Below are 22,278 nucleotides of genomic sequence, written 5' to 3'. Positions count from 1 at the left end.
TGTGCTTGGAGGATGTTGTCCGGCTTTGGGTCACGGTTTAGAGCTTTGGCTTAAGATGAGAGTTTATATTGAGGGTTCTTCTTTTTATCAGCAATACACTTAAAGGAGAACCTCTTGCTTCCCCACCCGGTACTCTGCCCTCTTTGCCATTCCTCTTGCTGTTCCCTGAACTGCCCAGAGAGGAAAAACCACTCTGTCTGAATGGGCAAGGTTCCTAAACCTTCAGCAATTTCAAACAATTCCTGGACTGAGCTCATCTAGATCACATCCTGCTCTCCCTCTGCACCCATGTCATGCCCCCTATTGAACACAAGAGGCTTGTGCTAGGAAAGAAAAACTTTTATAAAGAGATTTTTTTCAACCCTTGTTCCTCAGGGTTTTTTGCTTTTTTTTTTTTTTGCAAAGATAACGTACATTCCAAACAACCTCTGTATATGCATATTTTTTTATATATGTATGTACATGCATGCGTGTATTCATACACTTAAATGCAGCCCCGCAAACCTGTGCCCATGCTCGTAACAGCCCAACTTGCTTCACAGCAGAAAAGACAGCTCCAAGAACAAACAGCAAAAACAGTTTCCCCCTCAGATGGAGGAATGCACTGAGCCACGTCCACCTGTGGCTCTGGAGAGAACCCCATCAGCTCCAGGCTTTGGCTTTGGCTTGAGTGTTAACACATTGCTTCACAATATTTCTATACGCTGGCTAGATTACACAGTGTCATGCCAGGACATCTGCCCCAGGACTTGAGGAGATCACTCCAAAGAACTGATCTCTTAACTCTTTCAACAGGTGACACACAGTCCTTAATTTGGAACCAAGCTGTGACGTTCTAACTCAACTAGATGAATGTAAATAGGGTGGAAATAGAAACAAGAGATGTCTTTCTGAGAAGTATGACCGCAGTAACACAGCCCATCTGTCCAGAGCAACAGCTCTGCATATTAAAGGGGAGTTAAGGAGGAAGCAGCCCCCAAAGAATATGTCTCTTAATTCTGCGTGAGAGCTCTCTTCGAGGAAAGTCACAGAGATAAACTGGTCAAGGCAGCCTGGAGGCAGAGACCCAGGCTGGCAGGTCTGATGATGACAGCCCACCTCTAGTCATAGGCATCATCATCATCAAAGTAGGAGTCGCAATCAAGGTTATCTGACTCGTCATAAAACAGAAAGTTGTCTTCATCTAGGTCGTCATCATCATCATCATCATCATCATAGTCTTCCTGCCAGTGTGGTTCATACTCCTCATCTTCAGCATCACTGCCATCTTCATCTGTGTTGGGGGACTCGCACAAGATGGCACTTTTTGGCCTGTTGAAGAGAAGAGTGTCAGAGCAGCAACCATGACCCAGCCCCACACCACCCCTGTCCTTCCCACTGCTATCACCTCAGCAACCCCTGCCAAAGCTATGCCTCAGGGGTTCAGCAGCTATGCAAGTATGCCTAGAAGGTGGTGATCAAATGGCCTTATCCACACATGCAGCACAGGGATGTGCCAGCAAGGCACCTGTGGACAGTCCAACAGACTGCAGTCAGCAGCTCTGGTCTCTCAGCCTCCTTGGAAGGGTCAAGAAACTCTGCCCTGAAACTGTGTCTCTCTTGGCCCATCTGTCGTTCCTTCTTGCAACCCTCAGCACACCCTGTTTAGCTCCTGGAAACGCAGCAGCTGTCCAAGGGTCTGGTCAGAGTGGGACTGCATCTGCCAGTTGCGCCCTTTGCTTTAAGCAGTGTATCACACAGAAGTGGACTTTGTTTTAAAGTCATCACCTTTCAGTCACACTTAACACCTTCCAGCTCAGTACTCCAGGAAAGGGTCACAACAAACCATTAATTTCACCTCTCAACATGCTATTCTACAGCTGTGTCTTCTCCAGTCCCTTCCTAAAATAAATGCTAGGCCTTTCTATCTCTCTCAAAGTATGTTCTTCTCGTTCGCATTCAGGTACCTCCTAGATCTCCAGTACACCTCTGAATAAAGAGCAGGAGACTCTCTGCAAGAAGCCAGGAGAGTCCAGGTAGAGCAACACCCATAACTGGGTCTGCCAGCAATGGAGCTTTCTTGCCCATAGCCTAAGTGAAGATTTCACTGGGCTCTCTGCACAACTGTTACTTACCTTCTTATTTCAAACCACAACATAGGACACAATAAATTAATATATTTCATTCATTATTCTGCATTTCAGGGATCACAGGAGAAAACTCTGGTCAAGAGTGTTTCTTCTGCACTCACCACCTTTCCTTGTTACCCTGAGAAGAAAACTCACCCTAAAGAGGCAGGGGCCGAAGAAGGCACATTTGAGAGTTTCACCTTAGTCTGACCAGGATCTGCCAAAGCCTCAAGCCCAACACGGAAATCCTGCCAGCATGGAAGAACAGCCAGAAGAGAGAGAAAATATACAATCTGAGGTCTACTTCGTACTGCAAACCCCTTCCCAACACCCACACATACTCACAGCACCTCAGAGTCTGTACCCTCAGCTAATCAAGCCTTTTTCTAGGCTGTCCAAGATCAAACTAGACCAGAGCAAAACAAGCCACCTCTTGACTCCATGGACTTCACCTGTGTGGAGTGCCAGAGAATTGCAAAGAGACGCTCCTTGATCCGATGCACCAACTCCAAACCAGTACTGAAATGCTCTGCTTTCAGAAGCCGAAGAGAAGAAGCCAGGTCCTCATACCGCAGCAGGGTTTCCTCTACAATTCAAGACCAAAAAAAAAAAAATCACACTGCTCCCCATGTTTTTAAGCAGAAAATAAGTCTCTGAGCTCATTATCAAGTCCATAACAGCTACTTATGTCCCTTGTGCAAACACATTCCTCCTTCAGAAGGAAGCATATTGCTTATTATTTCATCAAACTGCACTAGCAGACAAATTGGTTCAATGGACTTCCCCCAAATGACATGGAGAAGTCAGAAACATGCTGGGAGACATGACCAGATATCTGCTGGGTGCTGGTGTGTAAGCTATTGCCCTATAGCTGTGCACTGCAGAGCTACCACCCTTTGAACCACATATCAGGGTACTTTGGAGAGACTGTGGGACTTACCTAGAAGGATCTGCAGAGCATTTGTGTGAAGCTCTAGGCTCTCAGTCTGCTGTTCCACAAGATCGACGCTTTCTGTGTCCTGGTTGTAATAGCTGTACACACAGGAGTAGGCCAGCACCTGGAGCAGTATAGATCATGCTTCAGCATGGACAAGGTAAGGAGAGTAGCACCAAACCCTTCCAGTCCTCAGTATCAATGGCTGAGGGAAGTCTGGCACACTTCTGCTCTGTGGTAACAGCCCAGTAAACCATTATTCCAAGTGACAGCAGTGCCAGGCCACCTAGACCTGCTCGTAGAATTTAAATTGAAAATGAAAGTTTAATTATTTTGAACTTAATTCTGAAATACCAGATTGTTCCCAACTCTCAAAACATCACAAGAACGCAGGCAAATGCCTGACAAGTGTGACTGACCAACAGGCAAGGTGTTATAATAATCAGTGCACAGAACCTACCCATTGCTGCCTGGGTTGAACTCAAGTGGCACTGAACTGGAAGAACTGAACCTAAGGGACAGCACATACAGCACTGCACAGCCCCATGAGCACAGGGCAAAATAATTTCAAGAACTGACAAGCTCCTGTTAAGGATGATTGACTGCTAAAGCCATCCAGGTACCCAGCAGGAACAAGACCATTGTTTCCGCTTAAAGAAAGGAGGCCAAAAAAGCCAGCAGCAGCAGACAGCAATGGTGTGTACTCTAGCAAACACAGGGACTGCCATACTGAGAAGACAAAAGAGGGTCAGATACCCTTGTTCCAAGTGCTTCTCAAAATCAGACCTGTCTGCACAAAGAAGATATGTATGGTAAAGGCAATTCCCACCTCTTTCCCATGTTTCAGAGGAAAGAAAACACTGCAGGTCTATCCTACTATAGGTTTGCTGCACAGACCCAGTGGCTGCACTAGAAATCCTTCAAAATGCAGCCAGCAGGGCATGCATTGCTAAGTCAGTGCACCTAAAATACCTACAGCTTATCATGCAGCGAAGAAAGGAAAATCATGAATATCAAGAGGGACTTCCTAATTGTATCACAGTATCAGGAATGTTTTCCAAAGGTAAGCGTCCACCACTAGGGCATTTTAAACCAGAATGGACCAAATCTCTAAGAAAAACTCTAGACTAACTTGTGCTGACTGCAAGGCGTTAACTTGAGCTGTTTCTTATGATCCAACCATGAGAAACACTGCAGAGGGAACCAAGCTCAGAAAAGTGAACATGAGCCTTTCTCCTTTTCTGATGCTACTGCTCCCCTCGAGGCTTTTCTGCCTCCCCTTGTTGGATTACAGCAAGGTCTTCCTAATGGCATCTCACCACTTTAAGAAAGGCGTAACACACCCCAAATAAATTAAGCCTAAATCTCAGTAAACTTGTTATCCAGTCTTACCTTCCGTGCCCGTTCCAGCACTTTGCAGGCATGGAGAACAAAGGTCAAAGTCCTAATTTTTGGTATCTCACTCATGGAAGAAACCTTGTTCCTCAGACTCACAGCAAATTCCTGCAATAATCACAGGAGAGAAAAAAAAAATCAGTTTGAAGCTCCACAAGATGAAAAAACCAGCACCTTCCACATAGACAACTGCTGCACATTCTAAAGCACCAAAGCAGAAAATGCAAGCAGCAGGAGAGCAACCCAGCTGCACCCAACTACAACATCTCTACTGTGCTATAGCTTTAACCTTTCACAGCAACTCAGCTCTAGGCAGAGTTCAGCCTTCAGTCCTCTTTGCCACTGCTTCCAACTACTGCATCAGTCTGAGCAGGTGAAACACCACAAGTTAGGCATTCCATTTCCACAACGGACTTGACAGAAGAAAGCAGACCAAGAACTATCCCTCATGCCAGATCAAGGGTGCCACAACCAGGCATCCCCACTGGGATCTGAAGCCTGTTTCTCTGCTTCAGGTGAAATGCACTGAGACACAACTGAAATTCACCAGGGCTAGGGCAACAGAGTAAGCTTCTGCAAAAAAAAAAAAAAGGCCTTACCCTTGCACGATGATGAAAGGTGCATCTCTCATTGTAATCCTGAAAACGCTTCTCCTGCCAAGCTGCTTTACTCACCTGAAAAGACAGGGAGAAGTAACCTGTACCAGCTTCCCATAGGTGCCAGAATTGCCTGGAAATGGCTACCACAGATACAGGCTTTGACAATATTGTCAATATCACTGGCAAGTGCTTGAAGTTGAGCCCACAGAAAAGGGCACAAGTGGAGATCACAGAATCATAGCCGCTGGAAGGGACCTCCAGAGATCATCGAGTCCAACTCTCCTGCTAAAGAAGATAGCCTTCAACAGGTCACACAGGTCGGCGTCCAGATGGGTCTTGAATATCTCCACAGAAGGAGACTCCACCACCTCTCTGGGCAGCCTGTTCCAGTGCTCTGTCACTCTTACCATACAGAAATTCTTCTGCATATTAGTACGGAACTTCCTGCGTTGATGTTTTAGGTCATTGCTCCTTGTCCTATCACTACACACCACCGAGAAGAGCCTGGCCTCATCCATTTGCCTCCCACCCCCCTTTAGATCTTCACCCTCTGCCTAAGAGGCCAGGTGCATCTGAACACAGGCACAAACCACTGGCATAGAGCAAACTACTCACCATAATGGAGCAGTTGTAATAATCCTTATGAGTTGGCCTCCAGGGCTTGAGGCAACGCCAGCAGAAGCCATGATTACACTTGGCACATGTCATACTGCACGGATGGAAAAGAACAATGGGAATCAATCAGTCCTAAAAGCTGCTTAAAAGCAGTTCCTCCCAGTGCTCTCCTGCACCACAGGGCTGGAGCATGTAGCCCAGTCACTCTCGTTCCCTCATTACAATGCACTTCCCTGCAGGTTTTTTTTAAAGTCTTGCTGGAAGTAAATGATGCTTTTTAAAGAAAAAAAAGCCATCACGTCTCCAGAAGCAAACCAGGAGAACAGGCAGCACAATCTCACAGCACCACCTAATTGAGAAGAGTGAACTAAGCACTCTGCAGTTAGAGTGAGATCAACATGAAACCTCATCTCTTCCTTCAGTAATGCAGCACAGCAGAGCTAACTGTATGTCTTTCCCCCTTCCTTTACCAAGTACCAAACAAGAATGGATACTCACTGCAGACACCCCTCATTTTTCTCTATCTGAGCTTGGCAGTTTGGACAGTGTTTTGAAATGAGTTTAGCCAGATGCTTGCTTTGGGCTTCACTTGTCATTCCCTCATAGTACCCATCGTCATCCACCCACTGAGACATGTGGCTGCAGCTAGCAGGATAATGGGCCTGAAAGAGAGAGACAGTCAGCAACACAAAAGCAGAAAGGTATTTGCCAAACCCAAGGCAGCAAAGCCTGCAATTCAGTTCAGCCTCACCTCTGGGAAGTTGCAGTTGAAACAAGATATCCAGGAGCACTTGGAACAGGCTGCCTCATAACCAAGCCCATCCTTAAGGAGGATCTGATCACAGCCCTGAGGGTTGGTGCACCACGTCAGGTTGGAGCAACATTCCACATAGCCTCTGAGAAGGGCTTTTTCATACTGTAAGGAGAAATCAGACAGGAGATTTAAGGCAGAGAATCTGTATGGCTAGGCCTTACACCTGGAGTCTGGTACCCCTGGGCTCTACATCCACCTCAGCAACTGCTTACAGCAGAACAGCACTGAGCTAGTTTGGTCTTTTGTACCCTTTGTGTCTTTACCCCACACCTCATCTCTTATCTGGAGATTATTTCATAGAAATGCAGAACAGCTAAGAACCAGAAGGCACCTCTGGATATAAGAACTAGCTTTTGTGATTTTTTGCTGGATGTTTCTCCATGTCGATGCCTATGTCTTTCTTATACTGAGGAGCTCAGAACTGGGTATAGTACACCAGCTGTGGTATCACCAGCACTAGAGGGAAGGGAAGGATCACATTCCTGCTGACAATTTTCTTCTTAATCCAACCTAAGACGGAAGCACAAGGAAGAACTGCTAGCTCATGTTCAAATTCTTGTTCACCTCAAGGTTGTCTCTGCAAAGCTACGTTCCAGACAGTGGGCTCCCAGCACACTGCTGCATAGACTTATTCCTCCCCAAGAGAAGGGCTCAGTATTTCCTTTCAATTAACTTCTTAAGATTCCTGTCTGCTCAATCCTCTGGCCTGCTGAGGTCCCTCTGAATGGTAACAGAACCATCTGAAGGGCCAGCCTCTCCCCCGAGTTCATCATCTGTAAATGGTCACCAATGAAGATGTGAAGATGTGAGATGAGATCAGCCTCTGGGTTACAGAACTAGTGACTAATTTTCAGCCAAACTTTCTGCTCCTGATCATAACACTTTGAGATCAGCAGTTTAGTCAGTTCTTAATCCATCACACTGTCCACTCATCCAGCTTGTACTTCACTAGTTCTTCTATAAGGATGTTGTGAGTGACAGTGCAGAAAGCCTCGCTAAAGCTGTGATAACATCTGTTGCTCTCCCCTCATCCACCAAGCCTGCCATGTCACCATAAAAGACTTCCAGGTGCTCTTTTTATTTTTTTTTTCTGATTTCAAGTTGCTCAGCAGCCTTTTGTTTAGTTACGTGATGTGGAAAGGGGAATAAGACTCATTTTGTCCGAGGCCTCTAGACATTACTACAAAGGACAAGGTAAACTAGTCAGCAATAAGGGTTGTTCAGGTAGAGACCCGGGGATGCAGCTATACTGCTCACAGTTTTCTGTGCTCAGCTACTTTTGTATAAGGGTTGTGTAAACAAGTACAAAGATGGAGGAAATTCATAAGAAATTTCGTAGTCTTCACAGCCCTCCTGCAGAGGTTTCTGCAGACCTGGAAAACTGCCCTGAAGCCACCAGGCAGAAAGGACAACATAAGTCACAATAAGCAGTATGGAGAAAAGATACAAGTCCTGAGCACTGAAGGGCTCAGGCAGGGCTCTTGTTCATATCTCTTTCATTCATTCTGTCTTGTTCTTTCTCTCTCTCAACCTAAACTAGAGTGTTCTCTGACTGGCTGCAAGAATGTCAGCCTGTGTCATGGTAACATACAGAGCTGCTGCTGCTGAAGCTAGGATCCTGCTTAAACTGCAAGAGAAGGAGTTGCTCTCAAGCAGTCTAAACGAAGAGGGAACAAGTTTTCAGCAAAGGTCTGGGAAGAAATCTGATCAGGTACGATCAAGAAGTTGCCAAGTACCACAGTGACAGCAACCAGGAGATCACAGAGGAACCTTTGCACATGCTGGAGTTAATCCAGATGTAAGCCTACAGCACTGTTCCCAGCAAGGAATCCCTGGGGAAAGAATGGAAGATGACACCTGAAGAACAGATTCTCAGTGAACCTGAGGGAAACAAGTCCTAGAGAAAACCTCTTTCAGAAACACAACTATCAGGGTTTATGTTTTGTAGAACACAGAATGAAAAGATTTAACTCCAATATTCTTGTATCAGGGAGCAGGCAAGACAGGGGACTTCCCACAGCTATTGGTACTGGTGTCACAAGTGGATACTAGCAACTGTTTGGGCTTCCAAGTACAAGATAGACATTAACAGACTAGAAGTGCAGACCACAGGCCACCAAGACAGTTAGAGGCCAGAGCATAGGATGTATTGAGAGGACACTGACAGAACCGGCTTTGTTCAGCCTAGAGAGAAAGCAGCAGAGGGGCCCCTAATCACTGCCTAGAGCTACCTAAATGGAAGATGCAAACGACTAAGCCTGGAGCAATATGTTTTAACATCAGTGTTAAAACCATTAGATCTTCACTCGTGAAGCTGGCTATTTTGAGCACAGAGTTGGACCACATTATTGCAACCTAAATTATTCTATGACTCTGTACATGCGACTCTGAGTTAAGGCACTAAAGCTCCAGCCATCTCACTACTCAGCAGAAAAGGAAACAGATAAACTTTCAGTGAGAGCATCTGAGCAACTTGTTAAAATTGGCCACAATTTTTGTTGAAATGCCTTTTTTTTTTACAGCAAAATAGCCACAGCAACAGAATATGAAATCCTGCTCCGAGACAAGTGGGACCAAAGATTTGCAAAAACAGTAAGAATTAAGCGCCCAGATACATGCAGTAATCTGCCAGGCACTTCTTACAGAAAAGATAGAAAGGATATGTTGAATAAAATGTTTTTTTTTTTGTAGCCTTGCCCATTTTGGTTGCCAGTTTGCAGGGCTGAAGTAAATGACAAGAGAGCAGTCTTTGTGACTACTGCTCATTTCTCTATGTAACTGCTCACACAGGATCCTAAAGGCAGTCACACAACAGCCACAACTCTGCCACTAGGTGGGGAAAGGATTCAACTCTAAGCAGTAATTAAAAACTGAAAGAAGAAAGGGGAAAAAAGTAACACCTGCATCAGAACAAGCAGCTCCTGCTGCTTCTGATGACTGTGTAAACCAGTCTTAATTATGGGATGAGGAAAAGTAGCAGCAAGATTATCTGCTAGCAATGACCAAAATGGTATATGGCTAGGACACCCAGTAACCATCTCTCCTACACCTCACCTTGGCTATAACCTCCTTGGAGGAAACGATGGAACAGATGAATGCTGTGGTTGGCTGTGCATGGCACTCAGAAATGGGACAGGTGCAGCTGAGGACCATGTTCTGTTCAATGCGAGTCGTGAGATATTCATTCCAACAAGGCTGTGAAAACAGATGAGCAGAGATCAGAGCTAAACAGGAGCTACACAACTCCTCATGGGTCATGTGAAGGAGAAATTCCAGCTCCAGGAGTCCACCCCACCCAGCAGAGGGCACATGGAACCATCAGTAAACACATGAAAGCACAAGAATGGGAACAGACTAATTGTGAGCTGAAGGATCACAACAAGCAAGGAAGCTAACAAGTATGAGCTCTGTGAAAATTACTCAATAGCAGCTTCAGAGAAGGAACGGCTGCTTCAACTGTGCAGCAGCAATCCCTGCCAAATTACAGGAGGTAAAGACTCTGATCTTCACCTTGCAGCAGTAGTGCATGCAGCAGAGGGTGGGTGGCTTCTCAGTAGGACACAGCTGGTTCACACAGACTGGGCAGTGGGTTCCTGGGCTTGGAGGGCGCTGGGCATTTTCCACCCGGAGCCCTGAGGAGATGAGCAGAGTTTCATGGTCCTCTATATAACGCTGTATCAGGAAATCCACATTCCACCTGCAGTGCATGAGGAGATGTTGAGCAACATCATCTGGGATGCTCAGAGTATCCTGGACCTGTTGTACGGTCTGGTTCATGAGCAGCTTTGCTTCCTCCAGACTAAGTGTGTGCCCCATTGGCACTTGCAGCATTGCCAGCAGAAACTCCTCTGATCTTTCTATGCTGGGATTCAACCTAAAGTGGAACAATGTGTCACATTTGTACAGCCTGGAGATGCACAACCCTCCAACACCAGGTGACATGCAACCCTACCAATTCAGGCAGTCTGCACTGTTCTCATCCAGAGAAGAGTCCGGCAGTCTTCTTTGGAAAACCATCTGTGCCTGGCCTCCAAGAGGTGATGTGGGTTCAGCAGAGACGTACTCCAGGACATGAGGCCTCTCTTCCTGGCGCTGGAGGTAGCCCTGGTTCAGCAGGTGCAGGACACAGGACAGCACGTCCACACTGTGGCAGCAGAAGCTCAGGAACTGCAGGCCTGGCCCCAGCTCACCCTTCTCACAGGCATCGATCACCTGCAACAGCACACGAGCGCTTCACTCTTCAGTCTTCACCCAGCATCCCCTCTCTGCCCCCAAAGCTTCAGCCTCCATACCTTAAAGACCAGGTTGTCGATGTGCAGCTGCTTTTCTGCCTTGAGGATGCGGGTGATGAGGCAGCAGAGGACATTCCTCTTCCTCTCCAGGGCGCTGCTCTCAGCCCTCTCTGCCCGCAGGTACCTCTGCCGGGGCAGCAGCCTCAGGTGGCGGCCAGAAGCATGGGCCAGGGCCGCCCGGTTCAGCCGCAGGGCACCTGGAGCTGCACCCGGCCCACGGTCAGCCAGGCCCCGAGCTGGTCCCTGAAGGAGCCCCAGGAGGCCTGTGTGGCTGCTGGAGCCAATTTGGGGCCTCCCGCTGCTGCCTCTGTAGCTCTCACCCTCATCCCTGTCCCCCACACACAGCCTCAAGCCTGCCACACACACACAACACTCAACACCATGCACAGACCTCAGACTCAACCACCCACAGAGACAGGGGCCCCACAAACCATGGCCAAGCCCCAAACTCTGTCCCTGCCTCCAGCTTCAGGCTCTAATCTCACACTCAGACACGTCCCAGCCCAATTGCTTACATCCCAAACCCCAGTTTCCCCACTAAGCACCAAGAAGGCCAAGCCCAGCGCTACCCCAGGGGTGTCCCAGCCCCACACTCACCCCCCTGCATGCAGCTCTGCACCAGGATGCCATCGCCATGGGTCAGTGGGGCCAGGGCCTGGTGCACCAGCTCGGCAGGGAGCCCCGTCGCCTGCAGCAGGGCCTCCACCGCCACCTCCTGCAGAGGGATGGAGGAAAATGGCCAGGCAGGAACATCCCCGCCCCAAACACTGCTGGAAGCCCCCCCAAAGGAAGCACCAGCCACGTCCCTCCCGCCCCACGGCCCCGGCTCCTACCTCGGCGCTGTTGAAGCGCAGCAGGATGTACATCTGCAGTGTGGACACGTGGAGGACGCAGTCCCCAAAACTCAGCTCGGCGTGGCCCAGCCACGTCCACTGCAGCCGCCGGGGCCTCGTGCACACCCAGCCCGGCCGGCTCTGGCCTGCCAGGGCAGCGTCAGCCTCGCGGGCGCTCCCGGTGCCCCCGCACCGCTGGCTGAGAGCCCCGACCCCACCACTGCTGCACTCACTGTGCCGCCAGAAGTCCGCGAACTCATCCAGCGGGGAGCTGAGCGCTGCCGAGAAGAACCTCCGGGGCTCCTCCACGTAGCACAGCGGGGACACGGGCCAGCAGCGCGGGGACAGCACCAGCACCTCCACCTCCAGCGCATCTGCTGCGGGGGCCTCCCCTGGCACCTGGACGCAGGGACACGAGGGCGGCTCAGGACAGGCCCAGGACCCTGCCGGGAACGGGGCAGCCCCCTGCGCCCATCCCTCCGCCCCTCACCTCAGCCTTGGGGCTCTCCGGGCCTGGGCCCCGCTCCAGCAGCCGCCGGTCCCGCTGCTGCAGCCGGAAGAGGTGGAAGTGCCGCCGGAGCTCCTCTGACTCGGCCAGGTCACTCAGCATCTCCTGGGGGAAGCGGCGGGGGAAGCACAGCCCCATCTGCTCCACCACGGCCCCTTCCAGCCACGAGGGCCCCCGTGCCAGTAGCCGGTCCCCCAGGTACAGCCTGCCACAGCCACGGGTCAGGGCAACCTCAGCCCCACGGCCACCGGCCCCCTGACCCCACCACAACCGGGATGGGACCCCCAGGGTGACAGAGCCCCGGGCCCTCGCAGCCCTTCCCTCCCCAGGGCACAGCAGGGGCAGCGCTGCCCCCGGCCCAGGCTGAGCTGCGGCCCCGGCTTCGCCCACACCTCCCCCAGCGCTCTGCTCCGTGGAGGCCCAGCGGCACTCACCGGTAGAAGTGCTCAAAGGTGTGGGCGAACTCCAGGCCGCCAAAGACAGTGAAGGGCTCCAGGATCTGCTGCAGCTGCCCCGTGCTGCCCGCGGCCCCGTGCAGCTCCTGCACCTTCCTGTCCAGGTAGCGGGCAAACTGCTCGCTCACCTGCGGAGGGACGGGGATGGCTGCGTTGGCACGGGGCGGACGCAGGCACGGACAGGGCACGGGCGAGAGCCTCGGGGCGCTCAGGAGGGGACACGCGTGCCCCGGCCCAGGCAGGGAGCACCGGCAAGGGCACGGGCACCGGCAAGGGCCACGCTGGGTCCCTGGACTCACGTGCAGGGCGGTCAGGAAGGAGAGCTGCAGCAGAGCCCCGGCGAAGCCCTGGCCCAAGGCTCCCACGAAGGCGGCCTGCTGCCCAAAGAGCTCCTCCGTGGCGCCGCGCAGGCGCTGGTACAGCGCGCAGTACCGCTCCACGACGTCCGGTGCCCGCGCCGACACCTCCAGGAACCGCTGCACCTGCGGGCGGGGTCGAGGGGTGAGCCCCGCCGTGGGACCGCCACAGGCCCCGCCAGCACCGACCGCCCCGTGCCCTACCTGCTGCTGCACCACATCGCGCCAGCACCGCACCATGTCCCACAGGCCACCAGACTTCATTGCCACTGCCACCCGGGCTGGCGTCTCCTTGTTCCTGCCCTCCTTCCCACCTGCCGAGGCACGGCCGAGGCTCAGCCCCGCACGCTGCCCCTTGCCTGGCCCCGCAGAAGGCAGCCCCACGCTCACCGGCCGCTCCCGCCTCCTCCGGCTCTGCGCCACCTGGGTCCACGTGCACCAGGAGCTGGGTCAGGCGTCGCACGCAGGAACCGAAGGCGTCACCGCGGGGTGGCTCTGCGCTCCCCAGGTACTCGCCCAGCAGCCAGGCCAGAGGGCTGATGCCGCTGGGGTCTGCTGCGAAAGAGACTCAGGGGGGACTCGGGCCTGGGCAGCGCAGCGAGGGCCTGGGACGATGGCAGTACCTGGGCTGGTGATGCTCTGCACCACGGGGGTCACCAGGGCCTCCCAGCACATCTTGCCCAGGGCTCGGGCCGCCTCGTCGTCAGGAAGGAAGCGGTCGGCAAAGTCTTGCTCGTGCTGCAGTGCCCGGCTCAGCCTGCAACAGCGAGTGGGCAGCACGCTATGGCATTGGGCACCCACCAACTGCACACGGAACGGCCTCGCCACTCCAGAGGTCAATAGGGATTGCTCCCAGCCCTGCTCCTCGCCAGGTGGAAGGCCACTGCAGCCCACTCGTCCCAGGGCAGGACTCAGCCTTCGGCCCTGCAGTCCTCTCTCAGGCTGCCAGCACCACCCCCGCTGCCCTGGGACCCCAGGGACAGATGGCGTGGCCCGCACACCACTCACTTGCTGAAGAGCTGCAGCAGCTGCCCCCGATCCCGGCGGATCTCCTGGCACCAGGCGTGCGCCCGAGCACTACAAAAGAGGAACGTCCGCCGGCACAGCTGCTCCTTGAAGATGGGCCAGAAGGTGGGCTTGGGCCCCAGCACCTCGATGCCACGCACACGCGTGTCGATGCCGCCCTGCGGGAAAGTGCAACCCCGAGCTCCGTGTGCGTCCCTGATGCCCGCTGCCGTGCCCCGGGCCGGCCCCGGCTCCCACCTGCTGGCACCGCTTCACCCGGATCTGGATGACGGGCCAGAAGCGCGTCATGTTCTCCAGCAGCACCACCCTGCTGGCCGAGGGCAGGACGGTCACCTGTGGGCAGAGGAGAGTTCTCAGTGCAGGCAGCGAGAGCGGCCACCCTCGTGCTGCCGGCCAGCCCTGATGCAGCCACGGCCGGGACCACTCCGCGGCCCAGCAGCAGCGCCGCAACTCACTGCGTTGAGCTCCGTCCGGACGTCGGCGGGGCTGTCCCCCCCCAGCACCACCACGCGGGCCGGCATGTAGCTCGAGTCCTCGCTGGCCACCAGCATGCTCATCTCCCTGCGGGGCGGCGAATACAGCGCTGCCCTGCAGCCCCCGCCCACAGCCAGCAACCCAGCACGGGGCCGCCAGGACAGCACGCGTGCGGAGCCCCACAGCCACCTCCTCCCCGCACGGCCCTACCTGACCACCACCCCGCACTGCATGTGGACGGTGATGTAGTGGGAGCCGGTGCTGCCGTTCGACTCCCAGTAGGTCTTGGGGTTCCTGTCTGTCAGCTTGCTGGCGCGGTGCGGGTTGGACGAGACCTGCACCTTCACCCAGCACTTGTCCTCCTTCACCTCCATGCTGGAGCCTGCGGGGAGAGTGCACGCAGCCTCCTGCTGCCGCTGGGACGCACACCCCAGCACGGGGCCCAGCTCCCTCTCCTGTGCTCACCTCGGCACAGGTTGCGCAGAAAGACGTCAAAGAAGGGGACGCTGATGGGCTGCTGGCTGCGGCGGTGCTCCTCAATCTGCCCCAGCACCACCTGGGGAAGGGGACAGGGCCACGCCGTCACCAGGGGCCGCATCTGAGTCCCTGAGACCCTGAGCCGACAGGTCCCCGGCCCACCTGGATGCAGCCGGCCAAGATGCTGCCCGTCAGCTTCCTGTAGAGCGCAGCGTGCCTCTCACAGTCGCTCACCAGTTCTAGCAGGGCCGGTGCCAGCGGCAGGGCCGGGCCGTGCTTGTCCAGGGCTTTGGCCACAGCCTCGCGGGCGCCCGCACGGCACATCCCCACGGCGCAGTCCTTGCTGGCGGTGGCCAGGCGGTGCAGGAAGCCCACCGCCTCCAGCACTGCCTGCGGGAACACGGCCCTGAGCCCGCGGCCAACGGCACAGCCCTCCCTGCCCCTGGGAGTTCGGGGGCCCTCTCACCTCACGGTCGCCGCCATGGGCGCTCAGGAAGGACAGGCACGGCTCCACGCACTCGTGCCAGGGCAGCGCGTCCTCCCGGTAACCGTCCAGGAACGCGTTCAGGATCCTGCATAACAGATGGGGCGGCTCAGGCTGGGACACGAGGCGGCCGTGCCCTGGGCCCCCATGCTCCGACCGAGCCCCACCTGAGGATCCGCAGCCCCATGGCCTTCTCTGCCCCCGGCAGCTCGAGGCCGCGCAGCAGCGGATGGAAGCACCGGCGCTCCTGCAGCCGCTGGGACGCCTCACCCCCAGGAATGGCAGCCACGCCGCAGAGCTGCCGCTCCAGAGCCACCACCACGTCCTCGGGCAGCGCCCCTTCCCACAGGGCACCCATGGGCGCCCACGCCTCCCTCGCCTCCAGCAGCAGGGCCTCGGCACCTGCGGGACAGGGAGTGCGATCCTCAATCCCCGCCCATGGGGCCGTGGCACGGAGGGCCGCCCCGCACGGTACCTGGCGCCTCGGGGCCGTGGGGCAGCCGGTGCTCTGCCAGCCGGTTGATGACACTGAGGGCCAGCATGGCGCTGGGGCGGCTGGCATCCCGCCCGTCCCGCCAGCAGCTCTGCAGCACCACGGGCAGGTCACAGCCCACCAGCTGCTCCGCCAGGCCCCGGTGCCCGTCCACCAGCATCCTCGCCACCAGCAGCCCGTTCTGCACGCCCGAGGAGCCCCTGCAGGGACACTGCCATGTGGGCGCCTTCCTCCCCAGGTGCAGAGCTCCCCGGGACCTGCCCAGCCCTATCCCTACCCTGGCACGTCCTGCATGGCACGCACGGCAGCGGGGATGGCACCCAGCAGGCCGGGTGAGCCCTCGCCGCAGGCAGAGCCAATGCTGGCGAAGATCTCCCGCATCATCTGCGCGTCGGCGTGGCTCAGTGGCGAAGGCTTCCCGCCGGCACCTCCGGTTCCCACCAGCACCTTCAGGGCCTGCGCGGCCCAGGGCGTCTCAGGGGGTGGCGGGCACCAAAGCGGGCCCCGCCAACCCCCGAGCCCCCGCACGCACTCACCGCCAGGCCAGCCTGCTGCACCGGGGCGGAGGCCGCGTGCCGCCGCATGCAGCCCAGCACCGCGCGCACACCGCCCTCTGTGGCGAAGGGCACGCGCCAGTCACACCTCTCCATCAGCAGGGCCACCAGCCGCAGCGCCAGCGCCGCCGGGCACGACTCGGCCTCCTCGGCATCCAGCAGCTCCACCACCGCCTTCACCAGCTTCTCCCTGAGCGGCCGAGGGAGCCTCAGGAGGGGCCTCCCAGAGCTGCCTTCACCTGTCCACACGGCCCCACCGCGCTCGGACCACCCCACAAGAGCCCACCCGGGGCAGAGGGACACGAGACGCACCTCGTCCCCGGTCCGCCCTGGGCCTCGCCGCCACGCTGCTCTTGCTCCGGGGCCTCCTCCAGCACCTTCACCACGTGCCACAGCCCGGCCACACGCAGCTCTGCCTCGCAGCCGCTGCATGCGATCGCGTCCACCACGCGCTGCACCTCGGCCAGGCAGCCACCCTTGCTCACGCCCTCGGAGCCGCCCCACGCTGCAGGAGGGAGGGAGGCTGGGACATCGCCAGCAGCACCCGCAGCAGCTCCCCGAGATGGGCTTGCAGCACCCACACCGGCCGGCCTCCACGCCCTGGTCGCCTCCAGCGCCTGCAGCCTCCCTCCGCCGGGCCCTCACCTTCGCTCTGCTCCGCCGCCTGCGGGAAGCGCAGCCCTTCCCTCTCCAGAAGCTCATAGAACAGCTGGGAATCCGACCTGAGGGCCGTGGCTGCGGAGAACTCTTCCTTTGCCACCTCGGTCGTCGCGGCTCCAGGGCCAGCACCTTCCAAGGACACCGTGGCACTGCCCCCGCCGCGCTGCTCGGCCCCGCTCCCCGGCAAGTACTTGGCGTAGACGCGGGAGCTGCGCAGCTCGCTCTGAGCGCTGCCCTGAAGCTGCTTCTCCAGGGCCCGCAGCACCTTCTGGGCCAGCTCCGCAGGGACCGGCAGCTGCAGCAGAGCGTCCTCGGCCGGCTCCCACAGCTGCGTGGATGGGGATATCTCAACCCGCACGGACACACGATGGACCCCACGCCCCTGAGACAGCCCGGGCCCAACCACACAGAAGGGCTGCACCGGCACAGAGCCCCAGACCCTTCCCCAGCACCGCGAGCCCCTCCCTCGGGCTTCCCCGTGCCGCTCCGGCCCATACCTGCTCGGCGCGCTCCTGCCGGATGAGTCGGACGATCTCCTCCTGCTCCTGCGCTTCCAGCTTCTTCACAAAGAAGAGCAGCTCCCACCACTCAGCGCGGCTCAGGGTCGCTGCAGCTCTGCTCGGCTGCTCCCCCAGGTAAGGCAGCGAGTACAGCCCCCCCGGGGGCTTGGAGAAAAGCGGCTGCGCGGCTGCAGGACAGCAGAGCGAGGAAAGGCACCGTCAGCCCCGCCAGCTCCCCTCGGCAGAGCCATCCTCGGCTGCATGGCCCTCACTCCCACAGCAGGAGCTCACGAGGACCACGGGGGCATAACAGGTTCCCCTGATCCCATCCCAGTGTGGGAAAGGGAGGTGACAGGAGGGCAGCAAGAGGCAGGGAGTGTGCTGGGAGCAGAGCCCAGGAGTGGGGCAGGTGGGGACTTCAGTCTTCTCTTGGAGCCTCTTGGGGCTGAAGAGCAGAATCACATGACCCACAGGGACACCTCTAGCTTGCTGTTCTGCCAGACTGCTCCCACTGGATATGGCTCAGTCTGCAGCTAGCAGAGCTGGCCCAAGCTGCTCAATGGTCAGTAAGTAAGAAGAGAATTCTGCCTGGAGTTTCACTCTTTTCCCAGTGCCTCTTGCTGGCAAAGAGGTGAAGTACTTATACGCAAAAGCAAAAGGAGACTGCTTATCTATCAAGCTCCTTTTCGCTAAGTCATTCAAAATGAAGAGAGGGAGACAACATTTGTTATTAGCCTAGATTTTCACTGGATCTTTTAGAAAAGCTGAATCAACACTTAATAACTGCTAAGCAACCGTTTGCAGCACTCTGCAAAAGCAAGCTAGAAGACATTCACTACTTCAAGACTCAATAGAAGAGGATCAAACCAGCCAAGAAGCTATGAGCAACTATATGCACAGCTGATTACCAACAGCTAGCCAGCACAAGCTGATTTATCCAAGTGTCAAGACTTACAGCAGAAAGCACCTACTTTTTCATTTCAGTTTCTGTGTGGGATGTGATGAGTGCACAGTTTTACACAGAACTGAAACAGAGCCCATACTTCTACCAAAACTAGAGTGATGGACAAAGAAAAGTTAACCAACTTCATTTTAATTCAGCCAGTTCAAACTGACTTGCAGCTAATGTTTAGTTACAAGAGTCAGAAGTCAATAAAGACTACTTAATCAGCATAATCAAGCTGATAAAGCTTGCTAAATTCAGCCTTCTAAAGAAAAACACACCTAGCCATATAAAGTTCACCACCGAAAAATGTGCCATAGCAGAATCAAAAACACATGATACGAACACATGCATGCAGCACAAAACCTCACCTTTGTCTAGATTAAAGCTCTCTATCAGATTACATTCTTTCTCCTGACCACCAGGATCATCTCGCTCCTCTCCAAAGCCAATAATCTCCAACATGTGCCAACGCATGCAGTAGGTCTGACCTGTTGACTGCCACAAAACCTAGGAGTGAAACAGATTAGGTGATCAGATTTGCTCATTCATTCATGTTCATTTGCAGCTTGGAAGTCAAAAAGATCAGATGCTGAGAGACTTCAAGAAAGCCGCAGATGGAAGGAAATTGAGTTAAGCCATACACACAGCACCAATCAGCCTTCAAGGAATCCCCAACCCAAACCAGCAATACATCAAATATAATCTCAAAAGAGTCATATAAAGGGTAGGACTGAAGAACAATAAACTATGGGAAAACTCTACACTGCACTGCATCCAGAACGTGAAGAGGTAAAGAACGCAACAGAAACCAAAGCAAAGGAGAGGAGAGATGAGAGACTCGTGATAGGCTGGCCCCAATGAAAAAGACACAGAAGTCTTTAAAGTATGAGACACAAGACAAGAGGAACAGAGGTAAAAATCAAGTTCCCCTTCAATAAGAGAATGATGGCAAAGGTCCAGGATAGCAACTATGATTTAGAAATGACATTACAAAGATGATTTTGAGATGCCTAATTCCCAATATCTCCCCACAGAAAGAAATATCCACAGAGTTTGAATCAAAAACTTCTAACTTAACTCTGGGAGTCTGCTGCAGACACACACATAGGTATGGACATACAGAGCAGGATAAAAATGGACATCCCCCAAGGATGCACCACTGCATGATGCACAGCTGGGAAGTGGGAAGGATTCTTATTCAGAGGTGTTCTCAAGTGATCAATGAACCCTAAAGACAGTGCTTATAGAATCATAGAATCACCAGGGTTGGAAAAGATCTCCAAGATCATCCAATCCAACCGTCCACCTATCACCAATACTTCCCACTAAGCCATGTCCCTCAGTACAACACCTAAATGTTTCTTGAACACATGATTTGAAGGGAAAAAAATGGTTTAAAAAAAAACATCAGAACAGCTCCACTACTTTGACTTTGGCAGTATGTAAAATTTTTAAGTACGTTTTAGTGGAACTAAGGGTGTTGAAGATAAATAACAAATTTGAAGTAACGGCTAAATTTGCATCAAGTTTCAGTTCCAGCAGATTGATGCATCCGTTTTCTTTAGCAAAATAACTGATTTTCTAGATTAAAAGTTCAATTTCAATTGTAAACCTCAGTAAAGCAGAGGGCACCACATAGGAAATTATTAAACTAGAGAAGAAAGTGATTAAGTAGAGGATCTGGGCAATACATCTGTTCAACAGAAGCCAAGATCTTAGGAGTACAAAGCGGCAAGAATGGGACTGGAAGACAGCACAAAGATGGGCAAGCCAAACTGGCACAGCACAAACTGCCCTAGCAGTTATGCTCTCCCTGTACAAGCACGTGCTTGTAATATCCACTACCAAACCAGCAGATAAGGCTGTGAACATCCCAGCTGTACATTCTAGAGCACTTTAAGCTGGTTGGTTAAATTGCAGCTGCAAGAAGTGCTCCAAAACCAGGGGGCAGCTGATGAGCCTGGAACAATCAGAGTTAGTTAGTTACCAAAAAGAACTTTGTGTGTAACAAAAAGAGATGAAGAAGTCAAGAAAGAGATCTTTAAAGGTGCAGAAGTACCTTTCCTCTGGAAAGATCAGGAGCAAGCTTTAGTTACAGCAAGAGAGATTTGGAAAGAGCATTAGGAAGTCATGCATTTGTACAGGTATCAGTGAGGCTTTTTGATTGATTTTTGAATATCAGCAGCATGCAGCTTTGTGCACTAGTCTGGCACCTGGTCTCTTTGCAGACCACCTGTTATCTACAGAAATCAACTGGAAGTAAGCAAGCCTCTAAGCACAGGCTGAAGAGGCACTTAAGGTACAGCCACGACCAATTAGCGTGGCTTCAAACTATCTCCACAACCAAACTATGCATTTGCAGCCAGGAATTGGACTCGATGATCTTTATGGGTCCCTTCCAAGTTGGGATATTCTGTGATTCTGTGACTCACACAGCACTGGTCTGAGTAGAGAACACAAGCAGATAACAGCCCTCTAACTGTGGATGATAGTCAGCTAAAGCCTGATTTTTAAGAAAATACTGATTGCAACTCCAGCTGCAGTGTTTGGCAGCCTCAAAGACATGGCAAGAGCACCACAATGGTAGACAAGGTGCTGAAATAACCACACGTAGACTGGAGCGGTGCACAGAGCCCCTCAGCTCCCCGTTCCATTGTCACACAGCCCTCACTGAACTTAACCAGCCTCCAGGACAGAAGTCTCAAGAAAGAAGTCTAAGCTGGAGCAAACACCTCCCAGTGCCTACAGAAAGGCTGGAACTGCACTCAAATGCTCTCCCAGCCCCCGGCCTGACTCTAGGCCCAGCTTTTCCAGCATGGACTTACCCACAAAGCATTTGCAGGACGTTCTGGGAATGGCTAGGGCTGAGTGCCTTCAGACAGGCCCTCTGCTCTTCTTAAAGCATTGAGGCCTTTTCCCTGACTTCTGATACAAGCTCATCAATTCTACTGCAACAGTGCAGCACTAACAGCTCTCTTTTTTGGCAACAAGTTCTTACTTAAGGTCCACTCACCCAAAGGGCATTTCTAAAGGCATAAGGCTTTCAAGTAGCTCTTGCTGTGTCTAGCTAACTTGTTCCCAAACTACCCCCAAGATGAAAGCAGGGAAAGCAACTGTTCCACGATACAGCCACCTCTATGGAAGCTGAGAAACCTTAGCAGGACAGACCATACTCAACAAGACTAGCTTATCTCAGGACTGTCACTTTCAGCTCTGAAAGATGACTTTTTTGCTAGGACAGATGTAGCCCAAATCACAGTATACCTACTGTCCAGCCTCAACCATATGAAGATACCATTAGGAAATCACCAGTCACCCATTACTCCCCTCTGCCATCCCCACCAGACTGCTTCCACTAGTGACCTACCTGTGCTGTGTGCATCTTATAACCGCTCTGAAGAAACTTGCCTTCATCCCCAGCTCTAACATCACCACAGTCCTCCAGCATGCGCACCCGCATGCCGTGCACCAGGTTGGCCTTCAAATACTCCACATAGCCACTCCGGTCAGCAAAGTCTGATGGGGTCAGGAAGGCACAATTTTGCTTTTTCTGGCAACCATGGTTTGAAGAGAGCACAGGCACTGGGTTAGCAATGCAGGCTGGTGTCTTAGGCTGGAAGATGGAGCGGGTGGTGTGAGGCTTTGTCTCCTGCTGGGACGGCGGCTCCGGCTTGTGGCTGTGGTCCCAGCCCATCACGCGCACCAGCTCCAAGATGAGGTTTGCCATAGCCATGCTGAACTCAAACTCTTGCTTC

General features: G+C 53.7%; 1 protein-coding gene across 4 annotated transcripts; it reads right to left on the bottom strand.

Moving 5' to 3' along the window:
* CUL9 (cullin 9) lies at nt 378-22,278 on the bottom strand (the record flags this gene model as incomplete). Of its 4 annotated transcripts, none has more annotated exon segments than XM_021391297.1 (38): nt 378-1,314; nt 2,265-2,356; nt 2,561-2,694; nt 3,049-3,166; nt 4,435-4,545; nt 5,037-5,111; nt 5,652-5,745; nt 6,150-6,313; nt 6,403-6,567; nt 9,520-9,660; nt 9,976-10,339; nt 10,418-10,677; nt 10,758-10,960; nt 11,355-11,472; nt 11,591-11,736; nt 11,824-11,989; nt 12,081-12,303; nt 12,533-12,681; nt 12,853-13,035; nt 13,114-13,223; nt 13,300-13,464; nt 13,533-13,666; nt 13,918-14,093; nt 14,173-14,268; nt 14,391-14,496; nt 14,620-14,791; nt 14,875-14,965; nt 15,049-15,276; nt 15,353-15,458; nt 15,538-15,772; nt 15,846-16,063; nt 16,141-16,319; nt 16,400-16,607; nt 16,730-16,922; nt 17,063-17,405; nt 17,575-17,765; nt 18,892-19,030; nt 21,891-22,278. In XM_021391297.1, coding segments are annotated over 38 exon segments (6,598 nt in total), but the record flags the coding sequence as incomplete, so codon positions are not given.

The sequence above is a fragment of the Numida meleagris genome, chromosome 3 (genome assembly GCF_002078875.1).
Source record: "Numida meleagris isolate 19003 breed g44 Domestic line chromosome 3, NumMel1.0, whole genome shotgun sequence".
NCBI classification, from domain to species: domain Eukaryota; kingdom Metazoa; phylum Chordata; class Aves; order Galliformes; family Numididae; genus Numida; species Numida meleagris.
Note: the sequence above shows the minus strand (reverse complement) of the source record. Positions and strands in the feature narration are given on the sequence as shown.